Source organism: Strigops habroptila, chromosome 7 (genome assembly GCF_004027225.2).
Source record: "Strigops habroptila isolate Jane chromosome 7, bStrHab1.2.pri, whole genome shotgun sequence".
NCBI classification, from domain to species: domain Eukaryota; kingdom Metazoa; phylum Chordata; class Aves; order Psittaciformes; family Psittacidae; genus Strigops; species Strigops habroptila.
In genome coordinates this window covers 63,717,238-63,730,636 of record NC_044283.2, presented here as the reverse complement: position 1 = coordinate 63,730,636, position 13,399 = coordinate 63,717,238, and the positions used below count along the sequence as shown (strand labels likewise).

At 36.7% G+C, this 13,399-nt stretch overlaps 1 protein-coding gene across 1 annotated transcript in view; it reads left to right on the top strand.

The window, feature by feature from the left end:
* The window catches only part of HHIP (hedgehog interacting protein), a 73,853-nt gene extending 61,155 nt beyond the window's left edge, over window positions 1-12,698 (top strand). Inside the window, exons 12-13 of the mRNA XM_030493095.1 lie at window positions 7,227-7,375; window positions 9,577-12,698. Coding sequence (XP_030348955.1) covers window positions 7,227-7,375; window positions 9,577-9,770 — 343 coding nt within the window. The 3' untranslated portion in view covers window positions 9,771-12,698. The remainder of the gene's footprint in view (window positions 1-7,226; window positions 7,376-9,576) is intronic.
* Window positions 12,699-13,399: the final 701 nt, after the last annotated feature.

The window sequence follows — 13,399 nt, the reverse complement described above, 5'->3', positions numbered from 1 at the left end:
ACAGAATTAAATAATCCTCATTGTAACAAGGATCTTAAAATGTTACATTAGAATTTTGGAGCTTTTAGGCAATGAATTGATAAATCAGAAACATGAAAGTTAAATTGAATGTAAAAACCAAGTATGTGAGGTGCTGCAAAATGCACATTTCCTACCTCTTACCAAAATCAGGTAGAGTGAAGAGGATAGGTAATGGCATAGTTGGCTTGAGATTGGAGAAGATGTGAGAAACCCTAAGAATTACAAACACTTAAGGCCAGCTTTAGGTAAATTAGTTAAACCAGCAGACAAAAGAAGAATTTCTTAAGTTAAAAACTGTGTCTCTGAAAAATATATCTATTCTTTGATGATTACAAAAAAAAATGTTATTAAAAGTAAACTGCTTTCCAGGGTTAGGAACTCGGGAGAAAACACAGGGAGAAAGACTTATGTACTTCTCAACTAAAAGGTGGGGCTACTCAGATGTCATAAAGATCAGTGCAAATACTAGCACTTATAAATTGTCTTTGTGACCAAAAAAGAAAACCTTTTTATTTTCTATAATTCTATTTTCTAGTTTATAGTTTTTCTATCTTGCTTTCTGTTTCTACAAATACATAATAATATAAATCAAAAAGACATCGATGAATGCATAGGAAAAATAACCAGGTAAACAGCGGTGTAGAAAATGTGTATAGGTCCGAATATTACAGTTAGTCAGTAACAGAGAAAATAGAAGGCAAACCCATTAGAAAACAAAACCTCATCATTTTCTAGCATGACGAGAGGAGAAAATCAGCTGTCGACAGTATTAAAAATGTGTATTTAAATAAGAAAGATCTGTTGATAGGTTCATATCAGCTGTACTTTAAACATTATTACCACCTGTTCTTGGAAAACCATAGATGGGGGCAGACCAAGAAGTAAGAAAATAAACTTTGGAAAGTGGCAGAACAGTCATAATGTGGCTTTGTAAGTCTTCTTTTAGAATACTTATATTATTATCACTTTTATCTCCAAATTCTAGAAAAAATTAAAGAGTCAGAGAGGAGTATTCAAACTGATGGACAATGCAAAAGATTTCCATTTAACAGTTGAAACTTAGAAACGCTTATAGTGCTGTATCCCCTATGAAGTTTTAAGTGTTTGCCACTGTTGATATGGTGATTCCAAAGCGGATGAATAATTCTTCTGCTCAAGGTGGCTTACTGAAGCCAGCAGGTGATTTTTATGGAAGAGGGCAGAGCTTAAGTAAGTGTCCTTGCACACTTCAGATTTCCTCTTCCTCTCCTAACACCTTACAGATCTGGATTTCAATGTGTTTCATATCATCAGCCAGAATAGCTGCTTTCCATTGGATTGAAACTTCAACTTGATTCAAACCACCTCACTCCTCTTTCATGCCTCTCCAGAGTATGTAATTCCACTTATCATCCTTTCCATCATCACCTTCTGGGATTTCCGATGGAAGACTATTTCCAAACAGACTGATTTCAGACACTAAAGGACAATATCTAGGTCATACCTCATTTTGACATCATTCGGGCTCTCTACAAAAACACTGCTGGTTTTATTTTTTACTATGAGTCTAGAGCGTTTGGTGGTATGATAGAATAATAGCATTTATGAAAGCGTAGCCCTCTTGAAGGCTTTAATTACTATGGAAATGGAAACACAGAAACATATGGTATTAGACTAATCTGCATCAAGATACTCAGGTCTGATGGGTTATAGATATACTCTGAAGCTACTACTGGAAACTCTCTGTAGAGTGAGCCAATTTTGTTGGTGAATGCTCTCACCAACCCAGGTGGGCCATATGATTTCTTTCTGTTCAGAAAGTTACTATCCCTTAAGTCATTTGAGGGAATGGAAAGCCAGAATTAATGTCTAATGATGTTTAGTTTAGCCGGAGCATGCAAAATTCTTATCTCATTTACCTACCCACATGCAGTTACTATTCCCATAAGAGACACTAAAGAGAAATTAGAGCTTTTTGCGAATACCAGTCTAGAGAGTTTCACTTTACAGAAGTACTTCACAAAAACTCCTTTGTAACTACGATGGAAAAACCTAAGGATTTTTTTCAATCACATCACAGCTCACTGACTGTAAAAGTTTTTGTTTTGGTTTGGGATTTTTTTCCTTTTTTTTTTTTTAAGTCTTTCTAGCATTGGCTATTAAGGAGTTCTCACTTTTTATCGCTTTATAAGGAAAAAACAGCTCAGTTTATCTTTTGCTTATTTTCTGGAGCCTGCAGGAAGCCTCTGCCATCCTAAAGAAAGTCACACATAATAGAGCAGCTTTAGCCCAGTAAGCCAGTCTTTCCCAATTCATCAGTCAAAGTGTTATGCAAGTGGCCCCCTAAATTGATAAATTCCCACAGTGCCTGTTGACCCAGCTGCCAAGTGCTCATGCAGCAGGTGTTGTTTTCATGACCACCCTGACAGTAATACAAACTGTTTAGCAGTTGCATTGACCTCTTAGCTATTAACATTGATACAGGCTTCACTAGGGACTAGTTTTCAAACATGACAGAATTTCTTAAGACTAGAGGTCATGAACAAGTATACCATATAAGAATAAATTTGATATGCTGCTGAGTTTAAATCTTAAAAGCCATGAGTTTTTTCCACATTATTCCCATGTAGTAAATCTGGAGACAAGTAACGAGCTTTTGGCATCTCTCCCAGGACTAAAGGTATACTTTTTAATTTTAGAAGCTGTACCTGAAGAGATGCTGTATTTATTCTATGACAAGTAGTAAATTTAGCCTGTGACAAGTAGTGAAACAAAATTATTTTTTCTTGACATTTTCCCTTATAAAGGAAAAACCCAAACAACTAGTGCACAAATTTTGGTGATATACTTAAGCATCATTCTCATACCTAATATCCTGTGTGCAGTTAATTGGAGCACAACATTTTTTCCTTATATTTTTATCATAATCAGGATTTCTATGGCCATACCCCTTCTTTGATTGTGAACATCCAGGAGTTTTGTGTTTTTTCTCACTTTAGTGGGAGAAAAGGAGATTTTTGATATTGTGTCAAAGGCATGAAGGAGGAATTGTTTTCTTTTCAGTACCATTGTATTACTGCTGAATTTGACCCTCCCTTTGCATTGATTTATGTATGTCTGAGTTACAGGCAAGCGCATATAGCAACTGAATCACTCTGTGCCTTTAGTGGAACTGTGAAGAGATGCGCTAAAGCAAGCATGAAAGCCTAAGCAGTTCCAGGATGAGTTTTAATCTATTAAAGCATGTTAGACTTTTATGTGCCTCTAAACTAGCAGCAGAAGCTACTTTCTTACACTAGCTACAGTAATGCAGCAAAAAATATTTTACACATCCCACAGCCAAGAATTCCCAGCTCACTTGTCAGCAAAGGGACCCAGCGAGGGCCCCAGCCCCCAGTACAACTTTTCCTCCATGTTCCATACATTTCGAGTTGTTATACAGTTTCATGAAAGCATGTTTTAACAAGCAAGATATACTGTACTGTACTGTATATATGAACAGCTCTTTAAGATAACTAGAATTGTACAGACCGTATAAATAGTCATTATCAGCTACATTTTTGGCTGACTTTCTGCGGACCAAGTAGTGCTTACTGTAAGAGTAATCAAGCAGTACCCTTTTGAGTTTTATAGATTGAGGGAGACAAGGAAAAAAATTCTCTCCAGCCCTCAGCATGGCTCCATCTATTCCCCTCCATTTTCCACATCAGGAGACACAGCGAAGCACTACTTATATAAACAAAACCATAGGCTTGTCTAATTGCTGGAAAGATCAGGTCCCAACAGTCAGTTTGAAGACTTTGTGAAATTCACTTCAACTTACTCTAAGCCTGAAAATTTCCATCCCTTTAAAGCCTTAAGAATGCAAAGTGTAAGTAAGTATTGTGGGGCAGAGACTTTCTCTTGATACACGTTGGTACCATAACAGCATTCAAATCCTGAAAAAGAAGTGTGGTTTTTCCCATAGTACAATCAAGGAAAGCCAGTAATTCTTCTCACACACAAGAAGGATTTTGCTGCAGCTGCATTTCTATTCCTCTTCTCCTAAGGCGCTCTGCCAACCAGAACTTTCTCCATCTTTGTATCTACTCCATCCCACCATTAATAAATATTATCCGAGGCTGATTAGAGCAAATTATTGATTGATGGTAGAATAAAAGGGGCAAGGTTATATTCACAAGTACCAAGAGCACTAGAAAACTTTAAATCATGAAAGTGACCGGCCATGCTTGGCTGGATACAAAAAAGTATGATTTCTGCCTCCCTAATTGAATACAAATTAAAAAAAGAACCATATATTCCAACACCATAATAGATAAATACTATACCACTATTCATAAAATAAATTATTATCTTTACAAATAAAATATCTATGTGACATATGAGGTCACTCTTTGCTAAAGATATGCCACTGGAGCTCTCTTCCAAGAGATGCTTCAGCACCCTGAGGTTATGCTTCCTGCTAAACACAGTACTGTACTTGGTTTTGAGCAAGAAAAAGACTCCCATTTAAAATAACTTGAAAGAAATGGGCTTTAACAGAGACAGATGAAGAAAGAAGGTCATCTCCTATGCAGTTGGCTATAAAGAAATCAGGTCAAATTTAAATTCTTCTTTTTTCCAGAGGTAGGAATGAGAAGACAGATATTTTTAAATCTGAACAAGTCTCCACTGAAAATCATATCATTTTGTAGAACTGTTTCCAAAAGAGAATTGCCTGTGAATCTCACAGTTTTTAAGTGTAGGAACTTTCTCAACCATTACTACAGAACTGGAATTCCTTAAAGGTCAAAAACCTAATGCATTATATTTAAAAGACAGCTGTGGAAATATGTAAACAGAAAACCTGAAAGGGTTTCAAATATGCTGCATGAAAGGTGTCAAAATATTTCAAAGCCCTTAAATAATATAGGACCTTAAGTCTGATTTTCAGAAGCGCTTTTGAAATTTTGCTACACTAAAGGTGCATCTACACATTCTTTCTGTCCTTAACATCTTTGGGGAACCAGTTATTCTGTATGGATGTTTAAATAATCATGGTAGCAATTAAGACTGAGCAGAGAAAGTGCTACAGTGAAACAAACCAGTGAGCCTGTACTCTATTACTCTCTTTCAAAGACAAATGCAAGAAACTCTGTAATGTACCATTAACAAGCTGCATGCCAAAATGGGTGGGTGGGGGAGAATATAAGCCCAGTCAGCTACTTAGGGACTTCAGTGACATTAGGTACGAGTGCTTCTTTTTCTTTAAAATTATTTTTACTCTATCTAATATTACTTTGAATGGCCCCATTGTGCATAGAAAAATCTTTGTAAAACCCTACTAGAACATGGGCTTCACTGGTATCTTAGAAGCCATGAGTTCAACTAGTTAATTTTGTTTTCTTTAGCTTAATTTTTTCCCTCTATATTTCTTCTGATGTTGAAATGGGAGATAAGCAAGAATGCCCGATTTCCCTTGTCTTTTTCTGTCACTGTTTTCCACACCTCCATCATACCCCTTCTTCAGACTTCAAAGACTATCCTTTTCTCCACATAGGATTATCAATCTAGGATTTTACTATCTGACAGGATGATCAGTGCATCAGTTGCTATATCAGCTATTTGCATATAATTGGGGGTTTAATACTGATGTCAGCATAATGAACAATGTTATTTTCTATTCTATTCTATCTCATATAATTTTGCTTTGGTTTGTTTGGATTCTAGCTGGACACTTAGCCATGCTTTCTCTGAGCTCTCCACAAAACTATTAGAATCTTTGTCCTGCAAATTTCAAGCTTAGGAATGTATGGCAGTAGTTCAGATTATTTGCATGAGAATGAGAAATTTTGTATTTGTCACTAATTAACTTCATTTGCCATGATTCTCCCATTCAATTACTTGTTTAGATCTCTTAGGAGATCCTGACATTCTTTTCGAAACTTACTTCTGTGCAATCAAACCCACAGCAGAGACAAAACATGGCACCTCTACTGTAGCCTTGTGGTGATGCTATCAGTCTCTAGCTGCTGAACTCAGACAGCAAATAAATGGCCAATATGATGATACACAGCTAGATTAAAAACAAACAAAAAAAACCCCAAACAATTAACATCCAAAAAGCATTGATAGTCTTATAAACAGTTAGGGCATGCTTAAGTCAAAACACTTAGGTGTTTTACACACTTAATGCTACAGAAGGAACACTACAGTTCCTACTTTGTTAAGGAAGATAATGTTGTGCTTTTGTAAATAAAAAAGGCTACTGGACATTCAAAATATTTTGTGGACATCGACAGAAAAAAACTGCATTACGTAAGACTTGACACCAAAAAGCCCAGAAAAAAAAAAAGTATCAGAAATATTTTGTCAACTGACCTACAGTTTCCTTCATACATGCATTTCACAGAAGCACCCACAGAATGGTTGAGGCTGGAAGGGACCTCTGGGGAGTACCTGGTCCAAACCCCCTGCTCAAGCAGGGCTACCTAAAGCCAGTTGCCCAGGACCATGTCCAGAGAGCTTCTGAATATCTCCAAGGATGGAGACTCCACAACCTTTCTGGGCAACCTGTGCCAGCAGTGAAAAAGTCTTTCCTGATGTTCAGATGCTTCAGTAAGCATCCACAATGCATAATCCAAATATGATTTCATGACAATATAGAAATAAACTATCTGCCGTGTCGAATCCAATTCACAGACAGAGGCAACACTTTTGCAAAATTATTATGTATGCCATTATGTGTGACATAAAACTTGCTGTTCAGATTACTCTTCCCAGCATACAAACAGAAATATAAATCAGCAAGGAAAGCAAAAAGACACTATCAGATTCTGGACTGAATTATATGACTATTTGTGCTCTCTGAAGAAACGCCACGCAATCAGTAGAATTTAGCACGTCTGATAATGACATTATCTAGAGATATATGCTGCCTATGATAAGCTCTTCAGGAAGCTTGTTTGCCAGGTTTATGCTGTAAGAATTCTCAAGGACTGTTATTTCATCTTGTAGACCTCTGAAGGCAGTTACATGAAAGAAGAGAAAATCACACTGTATTGTTCTTTAATGTAACATATCTCTATGTTTATTGGTGTTTTTGAGAAAAAAAGCAATCCCCTTAGAAGAGATTTCTCCCACTGATAATACCATAAAAGAGAATCAGGCCTGTAATAACAACCCCAAAGTTTTTCTTGTTGACCCCAACTTTTAACTATCTGTTTGGTTCATATATTTTTATTCAGGCCTTTAGTCCCTGAAGAATGCAAAAGAACAGCTCAGCCTGCACAGATACTGACATCTGAATGCTCAAGGCATTGTCGGAACGGGCACTGCACTCCCACAGGAAAATGCTGCTGTAATCAAGGCTGGGAAGGAGAATTCTGCAGAACTGGTTTGTATATAGATTCATAGCAGTAGTTAAAAGCAGTGATATGTTATAATTTGCTTCTAATTATTTGCTGAGGGAAATTTTCAATGTATGTCATTGACCATCAGTTCTAAGACAATGGTAAAGAAATATTGATCTCATGAGTTGTAGGAGAACAGTAAGTTTGGATAAGTGCAACAGTTAAAACATCTAATGCATTGTGAACCATTATAGAATGCAATTAATAGCATAAATATGACAGACAAAAGTATTATTTTTTTTTCACCAAGACTATAAAACAAAAGGAAATACAATCAGTACATGTTCCCTGTTTGGACATTAAGCTTTCACCTGCAGTTTTATCGTCAGTGTCAAACAGGAGCACCTTGTCAGGAAAAAGTGATAAATCAGATCTTCAGGTCACTATTGCATATTTTGCACTTTGCTAATTTAATGCAAATACTTCAGTTTTGGTACATTCTTACTTTTGATCCTACAGAATAAAATCGCTCTGGTTTGTTAAAGAGAATTCTATGTACAAATCATCACAAAGCAGCTAACAACCAGAACATTACTGTAATCTATTATTAATCACAGTGCTTTTATTAAGTCCTATCTTGTTGCCATAGTGTAACTTTAAAAAGTCACTTACTTGAAAAAGTGACTGTAATCAAACTAGGTGTTGGATATGACACCGAAGGGGTGAGATGAATGAACATGCAGTGCCACAGCTGTCCTATCACTTTGTCACAGAGACTGTGATTATGTCTGAGCTGTACAATTCTGGACTATGCAGATCTTCCAGAGCAAGCCTGGGTACCAGAAGGTGTTATTAGTGCACCAGTGCAGTCTTCTGACTGAGCATGTTTGCTCAGTGAGTTTGAGCCGATGCCTACCCAAAGAGATAAGGTTAACGCAGTGGCAGTAGAACTCAAGAGTAAAAGAATCACAGAGTAAGATAAAGCAAGGATCAAATGATGGACCAGGAATAATTCAGGTTGGAAGGGCACTCAGGAGAACCCTGCTGAAGCAGAATCAGCTATAAGGTCCTTATAGCCTGGAGTTTAAATTTCAGCAACCTCCTGGTTTCTAGTGATGAGCAGGAATGACTTTGTTTGTAATGAAATTAAATGAAATTAATTAAATCACTGATGATATATCTTACTGGCAAGATTCATGAGTTGACCGTCATACAACCGTGCAACAAAAGCAGGTTGGAGCAATGGATGAGGTAATCTGGCTAAATAGTGCAACTTTGGTTGTCCTCACTTGTCAGTCAGAGGTTTCCTACGTTTAGAGAATGAGGCCCATTCTACAGCCCCTGTCCAAGTGGAACTTAAAAGTAAAAAAGATCTCCAGTGTGAACATAAATGGGTCTTGAATAATCTGGTTTGTTTAAAAAATTACAGCTCTATGATAGATGATTTAATAAATGCAATGTACAAGAAAGCTACAGAAAATGTGTAGACAGTATCCCACGCAACACTTACAGGGATGGGGCAGCCACAACTTCCCTGAGCAGCTTGTTCCACTGTTTCACCACCCTCATAGTAAAGAATGTCTAATGTAAATCTCTAAAAATACTCTGGTTCTTTTCTTCCTAAAGGAAATTCAATTCTGTTCCATGCGTAAGTGATTCAAGAGCCAAAGGAGTGTATCTTTGTGGTCAATTGTAGTCTGCTCTGCAAAGCACAGTGTGTAGTGCAGAGCTCTATGTGTACAAAGGAGTTGACCTGAGATTTAGTACTTGTTAGGCTGGAGATGGTCAGGTGCTAAAGTGTCTCACCAACTTCAGGGCTTTTTGTGTTGCTAGCATAAGAAATGGAATGTGGTAGACAACCACTGTTTAAAGATGTAGATGTGCTGCATGTCTTTCTTTTTTAATGATAAAACATTTGGAGCCCAAAGACTTTTGAGATGGATCTTCCATGCACTCCAAAATCAAGCATGAGTATAGGAATTGGACTTTTTCAAAAATCTATTTGAGTATCACAGTCTCTCCTGGGTGACGTCCTCTCAGACATACAAAATTACTTCCTCCCTCTAATATTCTAAACTTAAAAAAATATGTTTTCAAAGCTTGTAATATTTCATCCTTTCCATTCTGTTTTTAATTTATGTGCTTTATCATTCTAAGTTTAGAAAAGCTTTAATGAACGTGTACTGTATATTTTTGGTTTGTGATGTTCTAAACAAATTGGAAAATCACTGTTTTTTACCCACAGCAAAATGCGACCCAGCCTGTCGACATGGAGGTGTCTGTGTAAGGCCTAATAAATGCTTATGTAAAAAAGGCTATCTCGGCCCCCAGTGCGAACAAGTGGATAGAAACATCCGAAGAGTGACAAGGGCAGGTATTCTTGATCAGATCCTAGACATGACATCCTATTTGCTGGATCTAACCAGCTATATTGTATAGTTTCTGGGACTATTTGGAAACTACACTTTCAACGGGCATTTGTTTTGAATCCTGTCATTTTTAAAAGACTGTTGTCCTGCAACAAATACCGGTGATTTGATTTACTTTATTAATTTAAGTATAATATCCACAAATGTGCAGGTAAATTCTTTGTGTGTGTGTCAATATTTCTGTACGTCTCCCCAGGCGTACCGACTGCCAATACGTGCACACATACACAGGCACGCACTATCACAAATGAGGTTTTATGGCTAGTGGAATTTTTTTTAATATTTATTTCTTCATGAGAAATAGTTTACGAAGTAATTCCACTGTAAATCACATTTTTGTCAAAGGACTTTTCGTGATGTCTTAATGGATTCTTTGACATCCCAGAATGTCTGTACCTAGCTGATTATGGCGATGAGAGAGCAGTTTTCAAACACCGCTGTATAAACTGCTGCTTAATAAAATCCAGTTGTAACGGTTTCTAAGGTGAACTGAACTCCATCACGAGACAATATTTGAGAACTCCTTGATGCATTCCTATCTAGGCAATTCATTGTAAGACTGTAACCTTCACCTTCATCAATGTAACTCTACTACAGAATGTTACGCATTTCTTTATCTAGCATAGATGCAAAAATCTGGTTATCGCAGCTTAATATCAAGATTGTTTCAAGTGTTTAATAATTAAATTATATTCGCATATTTCAAAACCAGTCATCCTAGAAGGTCTGCTTTTTATCATATATTTTATTTAACGATGGGCACTGGGTTCATGTTACATATTTATATTATTTTATTTTATTTTTATAATATAGACATCACCTAGATGAGACAGCTTTACCATGTCCTGTAAAATACTAAAGTTACATTTTTCACCAACTTAATTGGAAAGACGGGGAAAGAGAGAGCAATCACACTCTTTAATGTGTTGTGGATCTAATCTAGAAATGTATCCTTGTGTCAACTTGTACTCATTTACGATGGATGAAAAAAAAAACAACTGCCAACCAATCATAATAAAATTCCAGCATATGTTAAAAGTGTTCATAAAGTGATTTCCACTGTAACAAGACAGGCCAGATTATACACGAGTAGACTGCAGCCGATTTCACATTGAATGGAGCATCCCTGGACGAGAGCTCACATGAGCACACGTTGGCTGTGTAAGATGTCACTTGTACGAAACGTATAATGAGTCTCACCAAATGCAGCTTTAAATGTAAATGTTCCTTGAAGAGCTAACGTGAAATTGAGTCTTCGTAAATGTATCAATAAATACGGTGTACATGTATAGTCAGGTTTTCTAAAGTATTACCAGCCTAAGTAGATGTATCTTCAGAACTGGTGCCCTCTTACCTACAGCTCTAGGGCGTTACAGGCAGTCTCTTTGCTCACTACTTACTGACTAACAGATTTTCTTTGCACTACCTGGCTGTTATAAAATCTTGCCTATGAAAAGAAAGCAGAGTAGCCACAGTGTGCACATCCTATGGTTCTTATAAGCAGCTGCTCATGCGTCAATGATTTATAACACTTTAGGCAATAAGACCTAAAAGGCTTTAGCCATATTACTCTCCAGGAGCAAAGTTACCTCTCCAGGGCAGTGACATGCAATGCATTTTCCTTTACAGAAAGTTGTCAGACTTCATTTAGTATGTATTAAATCTGAAATTACAGCATAACAGAAAGTTGCATTTCCCTGTCTTAGGCATTCCAGCTCAGACAAACAGAAAATTACATTTGCCTTCCATATATGTTTGCCTGGGTTTCGAGTGACCTCATGCCAAATGGAAATTGGTTGAGAAATCTTGGTTAAGTGCTCAGTGAACAATGGCCTGCATTAAAAAGTGCATGCATAATTTTGCACAATGTAGATTCAACTGACAGTCCATTGAAAGACGTCTTGGGATTAAATGAGCATGAAGACCAAATTGCCCTCTCACCCCAGAAAAGGGTGGTCCCTTATAGTCACACGAACACTTCATTGGCTAAGCAGTGTGACCAATCTTAAAATGAACCCCGCAGTAGCATCTGTAGGTTAATAGCAGCTCTTTGTCTCCGCTGCTTTCTGCCTTTAGTCTTTTCCCTGAATTCCATCACAAAAAGTTTTACAATTAAAAAATGTCCTGACAACCATTTTTGTAAATTGACCTTAGCATCTAATCTTTCCTTATTCAACGTGGGTGACAAAAATGTGAACTTCTCATGAATGAGCCAGCTGTCTAAATCTGTCACATAGCAGTTTTATTACACTCTTCATAATCGGCAAAGCAAGAAAGTCACTGAAGTATTTTAGCAACGTTTAAATATCTGACAGAGATAAAATCTTTAACACTTTCTTTAATGAAATACGTTTTAAAATAAACCCAACTTTACCTCCACTGTGATGCATTATTTTCAACAGCTGGGGAGATGTGATAGTTCTTTTCTCACTGCTTAGTTCCTAGAGACTTAAAAATTAAAAATGGGTGGTACCTAAATTGAAGATCCCCAGGAATATATATGCCATAGTCATGTAGAGAAGGGATAACCATGATCTTAGAGCTTTGATCTTACTAATAAATACAATTTAGTTTACTAGAGAAATCAGAAAATAGAACTCCAGTAAAAGCTAAGAATTAAATCCAGGCTTCATTTATATCAATGGGAAAAAACTCATATTGGCTGTGCTGCACTCAGAAAATACCTTTTAAGCAAAATACTTCAGTTTACTTTGTTAAAAAAAGAATTTATGTTTGAGTCATTCCACCAAAACTTCAAAAATAGGAAGTAATCTGAGTGAAGATTAGAGGGAGAAGGGAGATAGTTTGCGGAAAGTGTTTTGCTTCATTTTTAAATCATCTTTTATATCATGTGAAAGCAAGCATCTGCAGTAAGCCCACATGGGTACGTAGGAAGTCCCAATGGAAAAGAAGTATTCTCAAAAAAAAAAAAAAAAAAGACACAAAAAATCCTAGCTGCTTATTTATCAAAAGAAATTATACTATTAAAAAGAGCGAGTAAACCCCCGGCCCAGCCACCCAAGATGCTGATATAAAAAGGGCAACTGCAGTAATTGCCCTGAGAATTGGCATACAAAAAAAAAAAAAGGTCTGTAGAAAGCCTGTTGCCAGTTAGGTCATTCTGCAGCCATTCTCACACAACCTCCGAGAGTGTCCCAGAATAAAACTGAGCTTATAAATGAAACTAGATAAATGAGGCAATTAGATAAGGGCCTCCAGAAGGGATTTTATGTATGTGTTCAAGTTGTCTCTGTCTCTGTCTCTCTCTCCCCTAATCTTTTATTCCATTCATTTCTTCCTTTATTCGGAAATACTGCCTCTCTGTTCCCAACACATTGTACATTTCAAGCATTCTTTGAGGCTTTTTACTGTTAAAAGAGAACAAACATACCTGTTGCAAGAAACATAACTCTATTCCTGATGCCTGCTAGTTTTCAACTCTCATGTTATCATTTTGAGAAGTAAAACCTTCATCTTTCTCTTTTTAAATGCCACGGATCAGAAAGAAGGCATACTATTAGAACATAAGAAGAAATGTTTTTACTCCATAAATAAGTAGGGAGACAAAAAATGCTCTGTAAAATCAGCTCCAAATTGTTTCACTCCATTTCAGAAAAACAGTAAAGTCATTTTTCTAAT